Genomic DNA, 21,736 nt, shown 5'->3' with positions numbered 1-21,736 from the left:
TTAAAAATATTTTTTTTAAAAACATTTATTTACTATTTGCTGGGTCTACTAACGCATACTGGCACCGGGATCCTGATTGCCGGTATACTGGCAGTGGGGTGAGTGCAAAAGAGCCCCTGCGGGTTTGCTGCACTCGCCATGCTGCGGGCACGGTGGCGCGCTACGTGTGCCATGCTATTTATTCTCCCTCCAGGGGTGTCGTGGACACCCCAAGAGGGAAAATAGTTGTCAGTATGCTGGCTGTCGGAATTCCAGCGCTGGTATGCTGAGCGCTGGGATCCCAACAGCCGGCATATCAAGTGCCACCCCTATTTGCTTGTTTATACTACAGTACATGCATTTATGGTGAGTGAAAAAAGGCATGGAAATATTTACATTACAGTTTACCAAGTATTTTTAAAATTCCTAAAAATAGATTATGGAAATGGATTATGATAATTTAAGCAGTGTACAGTGTGTACATATTTATTATTTATTCATACTTTTGTTAAATCATACTTTAGAATCAGGTTTATTTTATTTATTTTATGCATTTTTTTGAGCATTTCCATTTTATTCTGTATGTAATTTACTATGTCTAAAAAATTACTGTGTTTATTTAAAATTTATATATCTAAAATCATAAATTAATCTGTATACATTTTTCACTATAATTTTACATTTATATTATTATTGTGGTTCACTTACATAATGTATTGCTAATAAATTAATAAAAAATACTACCAGTAAAACTTTATTTTCTTGGTGTTATTATTAAAATGAAACAAATTTTTTTTCAAAAACGCAATCATTATTATTTATAATTTACAGACAAAAAAACCCAAAACAATAAATAAATGGGAGTTTTAAAATTAAAATGGAAATAATAAGAGGCATGCCCAGAATAGAAGCTCTGCCTTTTTTTAAAAGTACAGTATATAGCCAGACAACATGAAAGTGATAAAAACATGAAGGAAAAAATACAGATATGATGGTCTTGTTTATTAAAGCTATGCATGCATATTTTAATGTATGGATTTAATATTCAGGACAAATACGCCATTCTCTCTTCTCATCCATTTTAGAAAAAGACGAACAGCCCACGCTACAGGCCTTTGACATCAAATCACTCTGAAAATGGAAAAGTGAGGTCTGGATGCAAGCTTTACTAATGGGACAGAACTGTTCTCTGTACACTACTAGTATAAAAGATATAATGCGCTGACTTACATTTATTACATTACTATAGTATGGAATCTTAAATTTCTGAGGGAGCCTAAGGCAGGATGATTGGATGATTTTATATATATATATATATATATATATTTACATTTAGTTGAAAGATACAAAAATATTGAAAATCCTTTAAAGCAGAATTAAACATTTTATGGTACTATTTATACAATGAGGGCAATTTTGTATATACATTAGATATATTTACTTTTCCTGCAAAATAGAATGAATATGCAACTAAGTAAGCCAATATAACAATGAAACTTATCTTTTGCCATCTCAATCTTCTTCATAAGTGTAAAATTTATGGATTTAACAAAACATCTTACTAAACTAAAAATGGTCCATATGAAATAAACAAAATTTTATTTTTTCTCTAATTATTATTAGAACTATAATGCATTAAATTTGCTATCTGCTTAAAAATAGGAAATATACTGTATTTATAATTATCTGTTAATATTGGCTAAATTAAGTGCTTTAAGTGTTTTAAAATAGATTATAAATGGCTGAATGCGCATGAGGAAAAAATCAGGTTTCTGTACAAAGGAAAATATCTAAAATGTTACAATGTATTTAGGGAAGTAAGTAACCAATGGATTAAGGGAGGACATATTCAGGAAGCACACAGATAATTTCAAAGCAATGCTGTAGATTACTGATTAGACTTTAAGTAAAAAAAAACAAAAAAACAAAAACAAAAACAGAAGATGGATCTAAAGTAAAAAACAGTTATTTAGGAAAGTGTTTTTTCAATTAATCTGATACACATGTATGTATAGGCTTCAAATAGATTAAAACACAATTTCACATTGAAGTAAATGTGTTATTTCTGTAACGAGTCTCTGATATGTGGTCACATGGCTCTTCCTATTTCTGAGAGGGCACAAAATTCATATTTATTAATTTTTGTCTATATTATTTAACTATGATTTAATTAGCATTTTGTTTAATTATTAACATTATTTAAAAAGCTAAAACCCCAAAGAGCCTAAGCTAAGCACAATAATAGTTTAAATGCTAGCAATAGTTTTCCAAAGTTTTAAGAATTTAGAGAAATGCTATTTTTTTTATTAGTCACTACTATTCTAGAAGAAATCCTGATGCAAGTAAATTAAATGTTATAGGGTGTTACCAAGTTATTGTTATTCCAAGCATAGATTACAGGGTAAAAGCAATTAATATGGTGCTATGTATCTCAATATCCAGTGCCACATGTGAGTGATATAGGGCAAGCCAAATCTCTCCATGCCTCAGGTCAGGCCTCCGATATAGAGAGCAGAGTTCTTATAGTCTATAATTTAATTTATTGCAAACTGATATTTTTGTTGTATTTCGCATGCAGTTAACTTTACTGCATTCACTACGTGCAATGCACAATGCTGACATATTGTATCTTTAGCCAATGTAAGTATGAGTAGAATAGGGGGATAGTGAGCAGGAAGAAGGGAAAGGGATAAGATGTTAGTCCACTTATACAAGCACAGGCCACAGCAGAAAATAATACGTCCCTATCACAATAACCAGTCAAGCAATTTTACCTTGAAGGGTCTTTTTATTGTTTTGTTTTAGATTAACACTGGCAGCCCAATGGAAGCACCTTCCCGGATGCACAAGCTTGCGGTTTATCGGTTCAGTTTGGGATTGCAGGATGGATAAGGTTGCCCACGTGCTACATTTTATCTACTGAAGCTGTTGTACATGTATACTGGAACCTGTCTAATGAAATTGCCACCCTCAACCAAACCAATGTACCCCATAACAATGAACAAAGGCAGAAATGCACCCTGAAACATGGGGGACTAGCCAACAATAATGAGTTTTACATCCAAGATCAATGGAGGCACAGAAATATCTTAAACAACTGGCTTTGCCTTGCAAAGTCTACAACTAGGCCTCAATCATGACTTTTGTTCTCTTATGAAACCCAATCTCTTAGTACACATTCATGTTTTATTTGCATAAATCTACATTTGTATAAAGTGTAAATGCTTATTTTATATATTTAGCCATTTGACCATATGGTTTAAAATCAAATGGAACTAATCAGGTTCTGTTATTTTTCTAGTGTAGTTCCTCAAATAAAAGAGGATATATGAATGGCTACTATGGGATGCAGCACCTAACTAGCAATATGTTATTACATAACTCTCTTATGTTTCCAATGTTCTGCTAGACGTGGGGATATGTATTCAGAGCAAAACACCTGCAACTGCTTTATTAGACATGGAAAAATAGTATTTATTTTCAGGTTGTTTATATATGCTTGTTCTTATATGTCAATGGCTAATAAATTGTATTTATTAATACTTGGTGTCATGCTTTGAAAGAGCTATGATACCAGAGCTTAATGATGGTCTATTATTGAAAAGATATTTCCCATGCAAGCTGCATGTAAGTTATCAAGCAGCTTATATTGCATCGTGCCCAGGGGAAAATACTTTTCTGTACAATATAAGACTTAAGGGGAAATACATTTCTTTAACACTTCGTATAGTTTGCCTTATAAACTGTCTGCTGCTGTAGGTTCTATGGAGGAAATATGTCTTCACCAATGCAGAGCCAGTACAATCACACTTTCACTTTGCAAAATATATCCTCAGTGAATAAAGCCACGATGATGACATCGCAACTGTAATTTTTTATGTTGGATTACAAAATAAGCAATTTTCTTCACTATCTACATTTAACCCATGTTGAAGGTGCTTATTTCATAAAAAGATATTAGCGTGTTCTACTTATTATTTAAAGTGATTTTTACAATTAACCAGCTGACACAAATTTCTACAGTATATTGTTTATTTACGTTAGCATTAATTAATTGAGAATTACTATTCCTTCTGACTATAGGTGATTTTGTGTGTCCGTTAAGAAATGTATAGCCTGCAGAGGGTTCAAACATTAATTTTGCACTATTTTGTATATTGTTCATCTATACACAGAGTAATAGTCTGTTGCAGTAATCATAATAATAAAACAAATATATTTGTAGACTGCTAACTGTGGATGCACTGATCCCAGTAATTTGTTACTGCTGTCATCCTACTGATTCATATAAAAAAGTACAGCATATATTTTTTTTAATTAACCACTTTTATTTTCACAACACAAGTACATAATGTGGCTCTATTAATACAGAATATCATAAGCGATACAGGAAAGTTAATGTGTAATTCAAACGTCAAAGCAACACAGCAAAAAAATAATAAAAATAATAATAATACAACAATGCCATATATTACATCAAAATCTTCGCTGCTTTTCTTTAAATTTCTAGCCGCAAACCCCATTGAAATTAGCTATAATTCTAGTATTATATACTAATGTTATCTTAATAGGCTAAAAGAGCTATGAATTATTATTGAGCCATAAATCTTTACAAGAACAGTAAAATAGTTTTCTACTTTTTAAAAATTGAAATAGCGATACTTTGACCATGATTCAAAATTGTCTAGTGGCATATTTTCTCAAACATATCCATGCTTAAAATTGAATAAATGAGACTTCAATGTCCTTTTAGGTATTGTAATGATATGTCATAACTTTTGTTGTGGCATCACCACTGTAAAAGGGAAATAATGATGTGAAATGAATGAATAATTGCAAGATATGTCCTAAACTGGCCAAAAAAAGTGATGTTGATTAAAACATCTGTTCTTAGACTAAGAGCCGGATGTAATGACACCTGAGTTCAGTGGCCATGCGGGATTCTAGCTGAACTCGGACATTTTTTTAAACGAGCAATCACTTACAAGGCATAGTTTTGCCTTTTAAGTGATTGCCCCTTTAAATAAACGTCCGAGTTCGTCCGGCATCCCACACGGCCGCCAAACTTGGGTGTCATTACATCCGGCCCCTGGTATCATCCTTAATCTCTGCATTGCTTCTTCTACTCATTATGGACCAATGGAAGTTGCTTATTTTTACTATCTGTTTTTATCTAAGCCAAAGATATAATTTATTTTTTGAATAATTGATCAAAGTATTTTTGTGATGCAAAAATAATGCAAAGTAGGCACACACTGTACAAACTTAAACTGTTTAGCCAATCACTTGTTTAAAACCACTATGAGCAAACTAACTGCAGGGCTTCCAAATGTACATATTTTGTTAGCACCCACCACTTGGTGCATCTTTGAGTTGAAAAAGGTCAAAGGTTAGCTGAGAAATAATCTACTGTGTTGGTGGTTTTACTAACGAACCTCACTCCGCTCTAATCTACCTCTACAATTAACTCAACTGAAAGCGGACGTGTATTCTGTGGTTGTGGAAAGCCTGCTGGGAGCTACAAATTAGCACCTGCGATAAACCACACTGACCTGTAAAAACACTTCTTATTTCAGTATTGGTGTCAAAAATGGCAAAAAAATTAAATGCACTCTACTTAAGTTTTGTGGCATCAGACACCCATTATCTGTAATACAACAGTCAATCACCAAGCCACGATCCACCAATAACCTGCATAGCAGGCATCCTACTAAATCCTATAGCATACATTTTATCTCTACATTACAAGTCACCAGCATATACAATGATCACACAAATCCTGACAAATGTTAGTTTTTTAGCTTTTTTATTTAAAAGAAATTAAATACAAGCGCTATTGTGTTTTATGTCTTAAATCCAAGCAACACAACACATATACCGTCTGCTTTTATTTTATTTTTTAATAGACAGTGGTGGGTTAAAAAGCTAACAATAAGATAATGACAGGCACTGCAAGAACACGTCCCTGTTTTTTTCTTGTTTTTTTTTCTATTTATATATTTATATTTTTTATTTATATGGCAGATTAACTCTGCATGGTTATACAGTAAATATTTTTTGTGTTTATTGCCTTTCAATAGATACTGTGTTACACGTGGGCATTTAACTTGTAACATTAAGGATTTGTGCAGAAAGGCCATGATGCCAGGTGCGCAATTTGGCAAAGCGTGGGCTGTTACGTTCCGTTTCAAACTTTTCCCTATGGCATGGAGAAACAGAGAGAGAAGGAAGGAGAGGAGGAATAAAGAAAGGGATTAGGGACAGTGACCTTTACTCCCCTGCCTAGAAATATGGCAATTTATTTGGATATTTTCATGTGCCAAGCGGGCTCAGTAATTCAGTGCATTAATTCTAAAGTCTGAATACCTGTTTATGCATATATGCACAAATATTTTAGGAAATCTATAGAGCAGCCTCCCAATTAATATTATATCTTAGAGAACTGTCTTCATTCATAGCAAGAGGAAGATACCTTAGTAGTGATTTAAGTAATTCTTGGCTTGCTATGCAGGTACCAACCAGTAGCAACTATCACCTCCCAATGAGTGCTCAAACGACGCACAAACACAATAATAATATGACACGTTACTTTAGTTATAATACTGTTATCATATATCCTTAAACTATTGGGGCCATACTCTGAAAGTTGGGTGCACTACTTAAGCCCAAAATACAAACACCCCACTCAGAGAACGGTGTTCTACTCTTACTAATATTGCATGGTACTGTATGTACACAAAACTCTTTATGTGTTGTGCGCAGGAAGTATAGTATCCAAATAAATTGCACACATGACGACAACATGCCACAACATCATTTATAGATGAATTCTATAGACTCAGAGACTCAAAAACGTTAATGTTTTTAAAAGAAAAAGGGTCACAGTTTGGGTCTTTTGAATGTCGCCAATTTAAAAGCCAAAAGCAGATTAACTTTGATGTTAAATCTGGTTTTAATTCGTGTTTATTAATTCTGCTTCAGAGCTTTAAGGCGCTTTGTTATCTATTAAGATGGCCACATTGTTTTGCTGCTAGTTGCCTACCTTGATCTTCTCAGTGCATCTTCATCAGGGTCTTGCACTGCAGGGGGAAAATAAAAACAAAGAAAGAACATATTTTAGTGAATTCTCTAATATAAATGTTTGCTAAGGGATACAGTTATGGGATTGACAGTCACTATGCCGACAGTGACAATGTCAATTCCGGAATACAGGTGCTGGCATGCTGAGTCGGTTAACCTGCTGCTTACAGTATGTTAACCAGATCAGCATTAGAACTGTAAAGATGCTTGTAAAGGATCATCTTTCCAGATGTCATGCCAAATACAAACAGTACAGAAAATGTACAGAAAACAGGGAAATGTAAATATATGTCAATAACAGTGGTCTGATACCCAGTTCCTCTGTCAATTTAGAGACCACCTCCCCCCTTCACCCTTAACCCAGGGCCTAACAGTTATTTTTGGGTGGTGAGAAGCTGTTATATATCTGATGTGTGCAATGTAAAAGGACAATCAACCATAAAAAGAGCTACTAAAGTTGAGTTGGGAGAGATATGCCCAGATGGAAGGAATCCTATCCTCGCATATAGTGTAAGTGGTGTTTACGATTACTTTTTGTAGGATTCAATAGCCGATGACTCATTGTCAATGAAATGTACAAGACAGATGGAATTATTTTTAATTACCAAGCTAAGAGGTTTGTTTACTACATCTCAAAATCTGGGCTCTGGAGTTTCTCCAGGAATAAGGCTTATTTAAACGGCATCTCTATCCAGTTTCTTTTATGTGTTTTGCCAAATTCATAATTAAGTGATTGATCATTGTTAATATTTTTTAATGCATTATTTTCTGTGCTGCCTTCTAGAAGAATTAACCATATTATAAATTGTCTTCAAACAAAATAACTTGTACCGAGTGTGTTTAAACAGACTGCAGGCTATCACCACCTCCTTCCTCTCCTAGCTCAGCCTCACTCCCTCTAACAGAGTTGAGGGGAGATGTATCAAGCTTTGGGGAGGGATAGAGTGGAGAAGTTGTCCAAAGCAACCAGTCATTGCATAGACTGTGCTAGATAAATGGCAGTTAGAAGCGGATGGGATGCTTTGGGCATTGTCTCCAGTTTACCTCTCATTCGAGGATGCGGATGGGATGTGATAAAATTCACCCAATCCGCACTAAGATAATTTATTACATTGCATGGATGTATTAATTATCACATGCAGGGACAGAGATTGTCCCTGTGATGCCACTCTGCAGCATGCACCGCCTCCACCAACATCACCGCTGCCGCTGGGCCGGCCCACTCCCTGTCACAACTACCCCCCCCCCCCACACGCACTGCGACCCCTTCCACCGGTGATCATCATACTCACCAAACCCTGGGATCAGTGGCCAGAGCTCCTAAAGGGCTGTTAGTCATTGGGGCTCCCTGCTACTGTGACCTCTGGTGCTGTAAAGTGAGAGGTCACAGGAGCAGCAGGGAGCACTGATGACTGGCAGCCCGCACCGGAGCACCGTTCACCAGACCCTGGGTAGGTGAGTATGTTTTCTTTTTACTTTTTAAAAAAAAACTTTTTTACACAGTGATCAGCTTGTACATACAAAGCTGATCACACTGCCAGCTCCCTGCACAGCTTTCTCTGCCTAGGGGCAGAGAATGCTGTGCAGTAGTGTACAATCTGCAGTGAGCCCTGTGATTACGCCTCATTGCTGTGTTTAAAACAAATAAATAAATAAATAAATCTTGTCAGATTGCATTTCCCATTATAAGTATGGGAAATGTGATCTTGCTTACTTAAAAAAATATGAATTAAAGGGTTTAGAGCAGTTTTTTCATGAAAAATGCTCTAAAAGCCATTTAATACATTCAGGTGATACTAAAATGGTTTGAAAAGAATATGAAAATACCCTTCTTCACATTATTTCAATAAAAAAAGTTAATAAATATGCCAAGGCTTAATACTGTACATCTTCCTCTCAATCAGTAAGCCAGCAGGCATATTCAATGGTACTGTCAATAGACCATAAACTCTAAGGCTAAGGCCACACACAGAGGCCAAGCGGGTCTCGCTGAACGGGACCCGCTTGACCGGGAGGGGGGTTCTGTGTGCATACAGATTCTGTTCTGTGGGATCCTGCAGAACAGGATCTGGCCAGTGACACACAGGATTTCAATGTAACACAGTGCAGCACAGCCGCACTATGTGAACACATACATTGAAATGTATGTTCACATTGAAATCCCGCCGTCCTGTCATCCAGCCCGACCGCAGCATGCTGCGGTTGGATCCGGTGGTGGCGGTACTGCCGCACATGGGTGGGCACTTGCATAGGCGCCCATGTGCAGTCTCCTTCCGGCCAAGCGGGTCCCATTGAATGGGACTCGCTTGTCCGCTATGTGTGGCCTTAGCCTAAAGCAAACAAAAGAGTTGCGCTGACCAGTATCTATAAAATACTGCAAGTAAATGAAGTCTGAATATAGTAAAGCATAAACATTTATTTTAAATACATAATTAAAAGCAAAGCTACAACTTGTGATTACACTCAGCAGGAAAAAAAAAGGAAACATATTTGTACAATTAAACCACAGTTAGAAAGGGGAAAAGGGGAAAATGTTGCAATATCTGTGGTGTGCAAAAAGACTGCACAGTATAACCACAATTATATAAACTCTTAAAGGGGGTACACCCTGGAGCGATGTTTACCCAGCAAATTTGTCGGCCCAGCGAGCTGACATATCGGAATCTGGATACACATTGAGCGATGTTAATGAAGGATGAAATGATCACTGTTTCGTACTTCATATGATGTTACTAGTGATAGCATCAGGTACAATGCGCAGCACATCAAACTTGCCGACATCGCTAGGACTGCGTGCACCCATATATTGGGCATATACACTGCCCAATATGCACTAATGTGAGTGATATATCGGTCCAATCCACCGGACCGAATGACATATCGCTCAGTGTGTACCCAACATAAGATGTATCATTCCTTCTAAAGAGGACAGGTGGAAAAGGTGCCCATAGCAACCAATCAGATTCTAGAAATCATTTTAGAGAATATATTTGATAAATAATAGCTAGGTTGCTATGGGAAACTTCTCACTGTTCTCTTTAGAAGTTTGATAATCTGATATGTTTAGTTATAGTTCTTTCAACAAATGACAGCAAAAAATCAAACAGCAGTTATTTCATGATGAACTAAAACAATGATCTTGCCGTATAAGGTATTTAAATTAAACAAAATGTGGATGGAGTTATTCAAATGACAGTGCTTCACAAAGATGAAAAGCGAAGTTTGACTTTTCCTCTTATTATTGATAGTTTGATAACATGCATGCATAATGGAGAGCAAAATCTACTCACTGTATTCTGTTCCTGTTATCTGTGCGAGGACACGGAATGACTTGGACTGCAGGTTGGCAGCACGTCGTGCCCACTCGTCAATCTCGTATTCACTTTTGCCCTGATTTTTAAGTACAGCCTGATACACTGGAGAAGCAATGTCTACATGAGGATCTTTAACTGGGAGATTACTGCAACGTAGAAAGAGGGAGTTGAAGATTTGCTACAAAGCGATTCATGTCTCCACTTCATGTGGATGTAAGATCACCACACACATTCACAACGACGACTGGGAGAAATATTAATGTTTCTTATGTTAAAGCATTCACTGTAATGTAGGACGGAACCTCCTTTTGTAGTCTATTATTATCATGGGTGTAGAGTATAGGCAAGTCTTACATTTACAATAGTGGCAGAAGAACACAATAGGATTAATAATAATAATAATAATAATTTTTATTATTATTATTATTATTATTAGTAGTAGTAGTAGTAGTAGTAAAAATTGGCTTTTAGCCTTTGCTTTTAAAAAACAGTTGCATGGAAGTGTAAGCACAGCTCATTATTGATTGATAAAATTAGTGCCAAGTACTGTACGTAGCTCAAGAGTATCTGCGGACAAGCACTATAATTGTAGACTCTTGACACACCTGCATCTGTGCTTACATCTGATTTTATAGCTAGAATTGCAAAATAGTTTATTTGTAGGGAACAACAACATAAGCAATATGTTTTAAAAATATTGTAGCTGAGGGTTTCCTTATGGTTCTGTTAAAAAAAGTTTTCCAGATAACTATTTTTACTGTATGTTTGACACTACTGCCATGATCTAAATAACAGAGCTTGCCTACGAGTTCTACATCCATTGTTACAAAATAGTCAACAATCGAATATATATGTTTAATAGATGCAAATAAAGGCTTCATTTTTTAATAATGGTGCATGAAGGAGAAATTATATTTGCCATACTCACAATATCCTTAGTACTAATATACATTCAGTCTTGGGCACTGTGTATAGTACATCTCTACTGTAGTGTAGTGGATAGTAACAGTCATAAGAGTTACTGAGTAGATCAATGGGAACAGAAGTATCTTTTATAATTTGTTTTTCACAGAAGCCTTTTTTTGCATTGACAAAGTATATTACTCAATGTTAGCTTCCAAAGTATATTGAAATTACATTCAAACCTCTAAAAGTAATTAACTTTTCTTTGTTTGATAATGTGCATGCATTGTCATACATCCACAACGCGTTTCGTTTGTCTTGTCCAAGTCATAAGCACACTGGCCTTCAGCCGGTTACATATATTCTGCAAGCTTTAGAGGTTTGAATGCATAAAAAATATGACATTGACTGTTGGTTCTTGGTATATATTGTAACAGTGTAACTCTGTAATAGGACAATTTTTTAAATTTGACTTCACCTGGAGCAGATTTGACTAAAAGGTCCTGGCATGAGCTTATAAAATATATGAAAATATATTTAAATGACAAACTTATTTTGGGCGGATGTATCAAGAATCGCATTTTTAATGTGATAACTTCCCCCACTGATCGCTTACATAGCAGCATTTGAAAGAATATATGCAAATTATAGTTCTATGGGGAATTCCGCATAAAGAAGCCCATAGACTTCTATTGCAAAGCTATCTATTGATGGGGTTTCCTATCAGGTACAAGCTCTGGAAAGCTCTTTCTTGGAGCTTGATACGTATGGGGAATGAAGCAAATCTCTGAAAATTTCAGTTTTCTGCATTTTTACCACATTTTACCCTTAGTACATACCACTCTGCATTACCTGTTACACCTGATAATTTTGGAATATGAGGATTCATAATTTTCATCATTGGTCTAAAGATGTAATACACTGGACTTCACACCGAAATGATCTAGTTCCTTAGTTCTCATCATTACTTAATATTACATACCATTTGGTTAAGTGATAACATCCAGAACTTTGTGTAACATTATCTAGTTTGAAGGTAAATTTAGTTTTGTAGAGGTTGGTTGTGTCGGTTATCCAATAAATTAACAGTTCTCTATACAGTACAACAATAACTTACAGTACTAAGTAATTCCTAGCAAAATATTTAAAGCACCAGGCATTCTGTGTGTTAACACATCAGAGTTTTTCACCATCCTGTCCATACAGGTGGGAAAAAATAGAAAATGGTTCTCTCCAACCTGATAGGACATGATTTAAGCAAACTCAGATCCACCATGCTGGTGAAAGTAAGTCAGGGCTCTGTAATTAGATAATTAGGGGCAGATTAACTAAAGCGTAAACATAGCCCATAGTATCCAAACAGATTCTAGCTATAATTTTTCTATTTCTAGAAAATGATTGACACATGATCGGTGCAAGGTTTCTTGGCACCCTAGGCCAAACTTCAGCCTACTGCCCTCAACCACCACCAATACCCATTTCTCAGCCCTTCAGATAAAAGTGCAAATTATAAGTTGTACGGCCACCACTTGCATTAAGTACAACAAGGATGTTTCTTCCACAGACAGCCTTCATTTTGTGATAGATAGACTCATTGGTGCCCCCCGCCGATCCAGGCGCCCTAGGCAGCTGCCTAAAGCTGCCTAATGGTAGAGCTGGCCCTGGATAGACAGAATATGGTTGCTATAGGCAACACCACTTGTTTGTTTTAGATGCTTGAGTAGATCTGCCCTTTAGATATTACATATATATATATATATATATATATATACACACACACACACTGCTCAAAAAATAAAGGGAACACTAAAATAACACATCCTAGATCTGAATGAATGAAATATTCTTATTAAATACTTTGTTCTTAACATAGTTGAATGTGCTGACAACAAAATCACACAAAAATTATCAATGGAAATCAAATTTATTAACCCATGGAGGTCTGGATTTGGAGTCACACTCAAAATTAAAGTGGAAAAACACACTACAGGCTGATCCAACTTTGATGTTATGTCCTTAAAACAAGTCAAAATGAGGCTCAGTAGTGTCTGTGGCCTCCTCGTGCCTGTATGACCTCCCTACAACGCCTGGGCATGCTTCTGATGAGGTGGCGGATGGTCTCCTGAGGGATCTCCTTCCAGACCTGGACTAAAGCATCCGCCAACTCCTGGACAGTCTGTGGTGCAACGTGGAGTTGGTGGATGGAGCGAGACATGATGTCCCAGATGTACTCAATTGGATTCAGGTCTGGGGAACGGGCGGGCCAGTCCATAGCATCAATGCCTTCATCTTGCAGGAACTGCTGACACACTCCAGCCACATGAGGTCTAGCATTGTCTTGCATTAGGAGGAACCCAGGGCCAACCGCACCAGTATATGGTCCCACAAGGGGTCTGAGGATCTCATCTCGGTACCTAATGGCAGTCAGGCTACCACTGGCGAGCACATGGAGGGCTGTGCGGCCCCCCAAAGAAATGCCACCCCACACCATTACTGACCCATTGCCAAACCGGTCATGCTGGAGGATGTTGCAGGCAGCAGAACGTTTTCCTTGGCTTCTCCAGACTCTGTCACGTCTGTCACGTTCTCAGTGAGAACCTGCTTTCATCTGTGAAGTGCACAGGGCGCCAGTGGCGAATTTGCCAATCTTGGTGTTCTCTGGCAAATGCCAAACGTCCTGCACGGTGTTGGGATGTAAGCACAACCCCCACCTGTGGGCGTCAGGCCCTCATACCACCCTCATGGAGTCTGTTTCTGATCGTTTGAGTAGACACATGCACATTTGTGGCTTGCTGGAGGTCATTTTGCAGGGCTCTGGCAGTGCTCCTCCTGTTCCTCCTTGCACAAAGGCGGAGGTAGCGGTCCTGCTCCTGGGATGTTGCCCTCTTACGGCCTCCTCCATGTCTCCTGAATGTACTGGCCTGTCTCCTGGTAGCGCCTCCATGCTCTGGACACTACGCTGACAGACACAGCAAACCATCTTGCCACAGCTCGCATTGATGTGCCATCCTGGATGAGCTGCACTACCTGAGCCACTTGTGTGGGTTGTAGGGAGGTCATACAGGCATGTGGAGGCCACACACACTACTGAGCCTGATTTTGACTTGTTTTAAGGACATTACATCAAAGTTGGATCAGCCTGTAGTGTGTTTTTCCACTTTAATATTGAGGGTGACTCCAAATCCAGACCTCCATGGGTTAATAAATTTGATTTCCATTGATAATTTTTGCGTGATTTTGTTGTCAGCACATTCAACTATGTAAAGAACAAAGTATTTAATAAGAATATTTCATTCATTCAGATCTAGGATGTGTTATTTTAGTGTTCCCTTTATTTTTTTTGAGCAGTGTATATATATATATATATATATATATATATATATATATATATATATTATTTTCAGACTCTGTAAACATCAAATAGTGCCCCTGAGGGCCAAACTGCCTGGGATAGGACTACTTTTAGCTAGTAAATAATGCCATCCTAAGACTGAAGCTCCAAAATGCTAATATGTATGACTATATAGCTAAGAGGAACTTCTATTTGTTTAGTAAATTAGATCTCCAGGCATAAATCATTTTACTAATCTTTAGCTAAATATTATAATGGGTGTTGAGCATAGCAGTCTTTTACCAACCTTGAGAAGTTTATTTCAGTTTGTGACGTATGTTTGAAACATGGTATAATAGAAAATAGTATACGAATATATGACAGTCACACACAGACTAAAGCAAGCACATAGAACAGCCCTGCTATGTATATAGTAGTAGAAGTGATTGTAGTTACTATTGTGATACACTACAACAGAGGACAATTATCTGGTCTTCATTTCGTAATTATGGTTTATTAGTGTTGACTTCACTACAATAAAATATTTTGTTTTAATAAAAATGCTTTAACATTTAGAAAACAAGGTTATTTATGTGCTGTATCCCTATTGGCAAAATGTACTCTTCCCAACTCCCCTATTTAAAAAAAAAAACAATAATAAAGTAGGAGTGTGAGAAAAGAATGCATCAAGAACTCTCGGCACTTGCTGACTATGCTGTCTACATACAATATGTACTGTAGAAGATGCAATGGAGCTACTCGATATTTACCCAGGCAAGGAACCACAATAAAAACCACAATAAACTCAACACATCAGGGTAAATATGATGAGTTTTCAATTAATTAAAAATAAAAGAATCTCTGCACGGCTCAACAACAGTAAGGGGACAAACTTTACACCAGCCATGACAAAGCAAAGTAAATAAGTCTTAATTTTCTCAAATCTTTGTTAACTGGCCAATAAAATGCGGCCATCTTTACATCCACTTAACACCACTTAATTTGCCATAGAAAAATACTTTTAGGCCAACATAATTTGTTAAAGATTACTTTTTAGTCCCAGTTGAGAATCTGTAAGTCTGAAATATAATAGGGAAGTTATTTTGAGACAAGGTGCAGAAATGGTGAGTTAATAAAGCAGGAATACTTCGAATGACTTTCTTATAGAACAGTTTTCCTGTGGGGTGTAAAGAAATTTAAACTTATTAAGATGCATGTCCACCTAGGAAGAATATGCCTAGGCAATGTAGTGATGAAGTTAAAAAATGATGTCTACTTACAGCAGTTGAGTTTCAGGACCACTGTGATTGATACGACCAAACCCAACAGACCAGTGCATTATGGTTTGGTAAACATCATTATGGTGATGGGATAGGCACAACAGAGTGAAGTTAGTATAAGAAGTGAATTAATAAGAGAGGAATGGATAAAGAGAGGAAAAAAAGAAGATAATCAGTGAAGGAAAACACATATAATGAACAAATACAAAATTGCCACAGAAGGAAAAATGGTCTTAAATGCACAAAGAACAGGCCCAACAATCTGAAATAGCACAGTGAAAAGAAAACACACAGTGAGATTGCTCATTTTCTGATATGTATACATTACAAACTAAAGTACTGACATTGCCTGTGAAATGTAATAAGTGATATGGAAGAAGGGTCTGTTTTACTAGTATTGCTATAGCCATAGAGTCCGTAACAATGGGCTTGATTCAGATGTGGACGAATTTCCAACCACAACTGCAGAATTGCAAATTTGTATAAAAAAGCACCCACCTCCAAACAGCATAGAGACGCCCACTGCAGCCATCTAAGACAGGAAAGCAGCTGCCTACACTTCCGCATTCTACACACAGATCCACTGATTGTTGAGGTCACACAGCATAGCCAGCTGTAGTCACTGGAGCCATAAACAGTGCATACAGGATCACAGATGCCTTAAGCTACCCACCCTTAAAACTGACCAACCACACATGCATTTTGATGAACACTACCCCATCACCTCTCCCTAACGCTAGATTCTTGTCAATCACTCTGCGATCCCAGGAGAGCTGTGTGCAGGATCACAGAGGGAATTGTCTTCCAATATTCACTCGACAGTGTAAATGACAGAACTACGTCCACATATGAATCACGCCCATTGTCAATTCCATCAAATCATTGGCCCAATGCAAGTCAAGGATGTTTTTAAACATCATTAAATATGAAATATACATATCTCTTAATCCTTAAACCTTTGTGAATGTGTAGCTTTTATTTTCTCTAAAAGAGTTTGGATTTGCAGCATGTTGCACTCCTATTCAGTATTCTGAAGATGGAATGTTTGACAACCTTACAAACTGGTAGTTACAGGAACATGATGGGTGTTTACTAAAACTATAGAATAATGCTGTCTGCTGTATTCATCCTTTGTTAGGAGACAAAGTGTATGCACACCCACCAGTGATAAGTACTGTAGTCCCTGTTTTTAACATGGTCAAGATGAAGTTATTCTCATTTGACTGCTCTATAAATGAAGCAAGACACGCATGCTATAAAATTTGCCTATGTGTACACAGAGCTCATTTAAACAAAACATGTCTCAAGAAATTTCACTGTGTCTTCTTCACCATGATATAACTCTATTTGCATCTGCAGATAGGTCTACGGAGAGGCCTAGCCTTTCCATCGTTCTGAAAGTTTTTATTCAGTGATCATTTAATTTCTTGATTATTATTAATGTGGGGATCTCCTGTTCCAGCAAGATGGCTGCTAAATCTAAAGCAGCAATTAGTTTAAAGGCATTAGGGCTCATTATCTTAGCTAGCTCATATAAGAAGAATATCCCTGCCAGGAATTAATTTATCATTATCATTAATTCCTGCTAACCAGAGGACAGAACCTATAGTATGAGGAACTTAATAAAGGAAATATTATAGTAACTCTGTCTATCCCCTGGCAGAAATTAACAGTTCCTACAGCAGACAATGTGTATAGCTGTAGTCAATGTGCAGACCAAATATTTACTTGTCTTACACGTATCTCTCATGTAACATATATTGTTTAGTCTAGTGAGTTGAGTCTGTCATTCCAACTTACATAAGATTTAAAATGTGCTGAACTTTGCTCCCAGACTTGAAACTCTCCACAAACTGTCAAGACTAGTAATATGGACACACATATTATAGTCACTAGACACTTTTATTGCTAGTGATCACACTAAGATGACTTTCTGAGCTTTGCTGCATGCATGTCTAGTTTGTGTATTGGACAGTTCCTCTGGATTCTCTCGGAGCTTGAGCAACCTCAGCAACATTTTCAAGATGTTCTTGGTCTGCAACATTGATGCCAATCTGTAATACTAGATCTTCTGGACTGAATTTCCTGACACAGGAATACCTGTACCTACTAATGCAATTGCAGTCAGGTTACTAGTTTCACTGCATTCATTTACACTATCGCTTCAGACTCAGGATATTATCCTGTTTATGTGGCACATACAGTAGATCGTCACACTGAGAGGTGGGATTGTGTTATGAGTATACTGTTAGTCTGACCAATGGTGGACTTTGTTGAAGGACAATCTCTGTTTATGAACCTGCCATGGATTACAGCAGTAATAATCAGCACTGTGTAAAGATGTTAAGAAAGATCCAAAGAACAGAAAGACAGGAAAATAAATAATTGGTTCTTTTTGGTAATGATGACAACATTTTGACATGATACTGAACATTTTTCCCCACTGTATTTAATCGAGGCCTTGCTAACCAATTTAATAAGGAGACGAACATGAGTGGCAGTGCAGAGAATGATCGTTAATCTTACTTGTGGCTGTATACATTTGTTTTTGTCATATAATTTGCATAAAGTTCTAATGTATATCATTTGTTAACCTATGGATTATGTCGATGCTTAATCAGATTGCATTTCTAAATAGAATCATATCAAAGTTGTACTTATATCTAAATTGCAAATTGTTTAGCTGAAAAGTGATTGGCTCACAAAGTATCTGCATGGAAACTACAGTATACAGTAACTAGGGCCATAACTAGATGAGCAAGCAGTGTCACTGGCCAGGGCATGGAACTTAGGGTGTGGCACCATCACTGCCCAATCGTGGCTGAATTTGACTCGCATGGTGGGGATCCGGTCAGGATGCCGGTGGTCAGGATCCTGGCAGTCAAAAGATCGACGTCCGAATCCTAACACTGTTCACAATGTCGGTGATGGCACCCCGAATAGACTCACATTGACAGCACAGGAATCCCGACAGCCGGGATCCAGATTGAGTCGCCACCGGCCTGTAGATCTGTTGCAAAAGCTGACCATAGTGGACTTTCAATGCTTCAGACATGCACCCTGCAGCCTGTAAGGCTACCTGGGGTACTGGTCTGTTTCTTGGTCCAGTAGCCCTGCTCACTTGGCATGATTTCACAAGTTCGGGGGAAAATCACCCTGCTACGGAACAGAAAGTCACATCCACCAGAAATAACCTTCTTTGTTTTGTTTATGGCTTTAATAGTTGTTTCATGTTAATCTGCTTAGAAAATATGTGATACGGTGAAAGGACCTGTGCAAAAGCATATCTCTCTACATTTATTCTGGGATCAAACTCCACCCAAAATAATATTTGATCAGGATGAGGAACATTTTTGTTACAGTTTCTGCAGCCTCCAGATGGACACAAAGTTGTTTAATACGGGTTGAGAACACGATGTGACCGGCATCCCGTTTTAAACATATTTACTTGTCTGCAAATGAATCCAGCAAACTTGTATAAATGTTTAAAATGTCTGGTCTTTTACAGTATATCCTACTTCCTTTTTCTAAATACTACACAGAGACTGGCGGATATGGATACTTTTTTGGATAGGTAATCTATTGTAGATACAATAACAAAACGTAATATGTTTAAATGAAAATAAAAAACATGATTTCTAAATCCCCTTACTATCAAGTGTTAATTGATTATAATATTCTTGACTGCACTTTAATTGTATTGCAAATACCCCAGTGGTCCTCAAACTGTGTGCCTAGGCACCCTGGCGTCCCTCGCGGCACTTACAGGGGTGCCTTGGATTGGTGGTCCAGGACCAATTCAAAATTTTTATGGTCAATGTAATAGGCAAAACCAGTGCTTGTGGCTGCCAATCATAACATACAGTATGTGGACCAACAGGAGCGAATCCTGTCCCTCACCACACAATTAAGCCTAAGGATGACATATGAAGCAACATTTACTTAATTTAATATTTCTTTCTAAATTTCTCAATAAGAAACTTTTGACCTAAGGGTGCAGTGAAAAAAATTCTGATACTCTAGGGCGCCGTGATACAAAAAAGTTTGGGAACCACTTAAATACCCTCGTCTGGATCTTATATTTGTTTACCTGGTCCAAGACATACATCATTATGCTACTACAGTATTTCTGTCTTTGTTGGTGGGTGAGAGAGGAAATCAGATTGTGTGTGACAGTTTGTACAAACAGTTGTATATTGCTGCACTTGTACTTAGTTATTTCAGAATACTGCATCATTTAATGATCATCAAGGTAGATTAGGTCATGTAAAACCTTTTTAATTTAATTGCAATTTCTATAACTTAAGTGTGATGCTTTATCTTGGGAAAAGGGTGTATGAGAATAAATTATATTTTAGATCTACTGTTAGTATAAATAGATGTGTATTGTTCACTGCTCATGCTTAAGGTAAAAACATCCATCTATTCTAGCTCAAGATATTTTTATAACACTGTCATACACTATACATTCTAAAAATGCTTGTATAACTTTGTATCTGCAGTTGTGCTTCTACTGACTGGCCACAAGAGGGCAGAGAAACTTTTCTTATTGTTTTACATTCCTGACTGTAAGGAACAATAATCCAAGGTTAATTACAATTTCTGGTTGTCATTCACAATTGCAGCTAATATAAGAGACTTGCCGTGTAAGTAGCATTTATTATCTAGCTAGGTCTATGGAATATTCAGCCACAAATTTGCTATGCAGTGGTCTTCTGCAGTTTCAGATACTGGATTTAAAGGGGCAATTATTTTTGATACAAAACAGATATGGGGCCGGATGTAATGATGCCCAAGTTCAGGGGCTGTGTGGGATGCCGGCCTAACTCTGACATTTTTTTTAAAGGGGCAATCACTTACAAGGCAAAACCATGCCTTGTAAGTGATTGCCCCTTTAGAAAAACATCCGAGTTCATCCGTCATCCCATGCGGCCCCCAAACTTTAGCGTCATTACATCCAGCCCATGGTTTTGTGTTGAGTAATAGCCAATTTAAATCCAGCACCCGAAACTGTTGAAGATGTGGTGACTCTGACCAGCGATGCATAATACATTTTTAGCTCTGATTGTATGTATGAGAATTGCCTTGTTCCTAGAGCTCAACCTCAATATGTTCATAATATATTTGTCAATCTGATGAGCAGGTGAAGTATTTTAAATTAATCACAAGGGATCAGTTGTAGATGACACAAATACATGTCTTCTGCAATAAAAACAACGAGTTACATGTACTGATTTATATGTCATATGCCTGTAGCATTTGCAGAAGCAGAGCAGATGGTACTGTAGAATCCAAAGTAAGTGAAGAAGAAATATAAAGCCTGTGTTTCTGCAAAATAATAATGTGCAGCATGTTGTATAAATGGGTTCCTGTCTATAGACAGACAGTTAAAAGATAGACAGTCATTAGTTAGACACTATATGGTTGACAGTCAAAAGTCAGACAGGGTCAAAAGTCAGACAGGGTCAAAAGTCAGACAGCGTCAAAAGTCAAACATTTTTTTTCTGCGTATTTTTTACAACTTTTGCCTCATTTACTATCCATGTCACAAACTATTACCTTTTAGAAAAGTTGTGGCAAACGAAGCGAGACACCGAGCCCGCGAGGGGACGAATTTCACCAAATTTGGGTTGAAAATGTTTAAAAACACAAAAAAAATATATTTTTTTAATTTTTTTTGTGTTTTACTTTTGACCCTGTCTGACTTTTGACTGTCTGACATTTGACCCTGTCTGACTTTTGACTGTCGACCATATAGTGTCTAACTAATGACTGTCTATCTTTTAACTGTCTATGAGCTATACCACACCCGTATAAATATGCACATAATATGATAAACGCAAAAACAA

At 37.1% G+C, this 21,736-nt stretch overlaps 1 protein-coding gene across 4 annotated transcripts in view; it reads right to left on the bottom strand.

The window, feature by feature from the left end:
* LDB3 (LIM domain binding 3) overlaps positions 1-21,736 on the bottom strand; it is a 256,017-nt gene that overhangs the window by 124,145 nt on the left and 110,136 nt on the right. The window contains exons 7-9 of one of the 4 annotated variants that reach the window (XM_063958826.1): positions 10,350-10,519; positions 7,022-7,058; positions 4,287-6,178 (exon numbers count right to left, since the gene is read on the bottom strand). The exons of 2 other annotated variants lie outside the window; for them this stretch is intronic. In XM_063958826.1, coding sequence (XP_063814896.1) covers positions 6,082-6,178; positions 7,022-7,058; positions 10,350-10,519 — 304 coding nt within the window. In that variant the 3' untranslated portion in view covers positions 4,287-6,081. Of the gene's footprint in view, positions 1-4,286; positions 6,179-7,021; positions 7,059-10,349; positions 10,520-21,736 lie in introns of those variants that run through there. One more of the 4 variants, XM_063958827.1, reaches the window with a different exon arrangement.

This window comes from Pseudophryne corroboree, chromosome 3, assembly GCF_028390025.1.
Source record: "Pseudophryne corroboree isolate aPseCor3 chromosome 3, aPseCor3.hap2, whole genome shotgun sequence".
Taxonomy (NCBI): Eukaryota; Metazoa; Chordata; class Amphibia; order Anura; family Myobatrachidae; genus Pseudophryne; species Pseudophryne corroboree.
The sequence above is the reverse complement of the archived record's forward strand: the minus strand, read 5'-3'. Positions and strand labels throughout refer to the sequence as shown.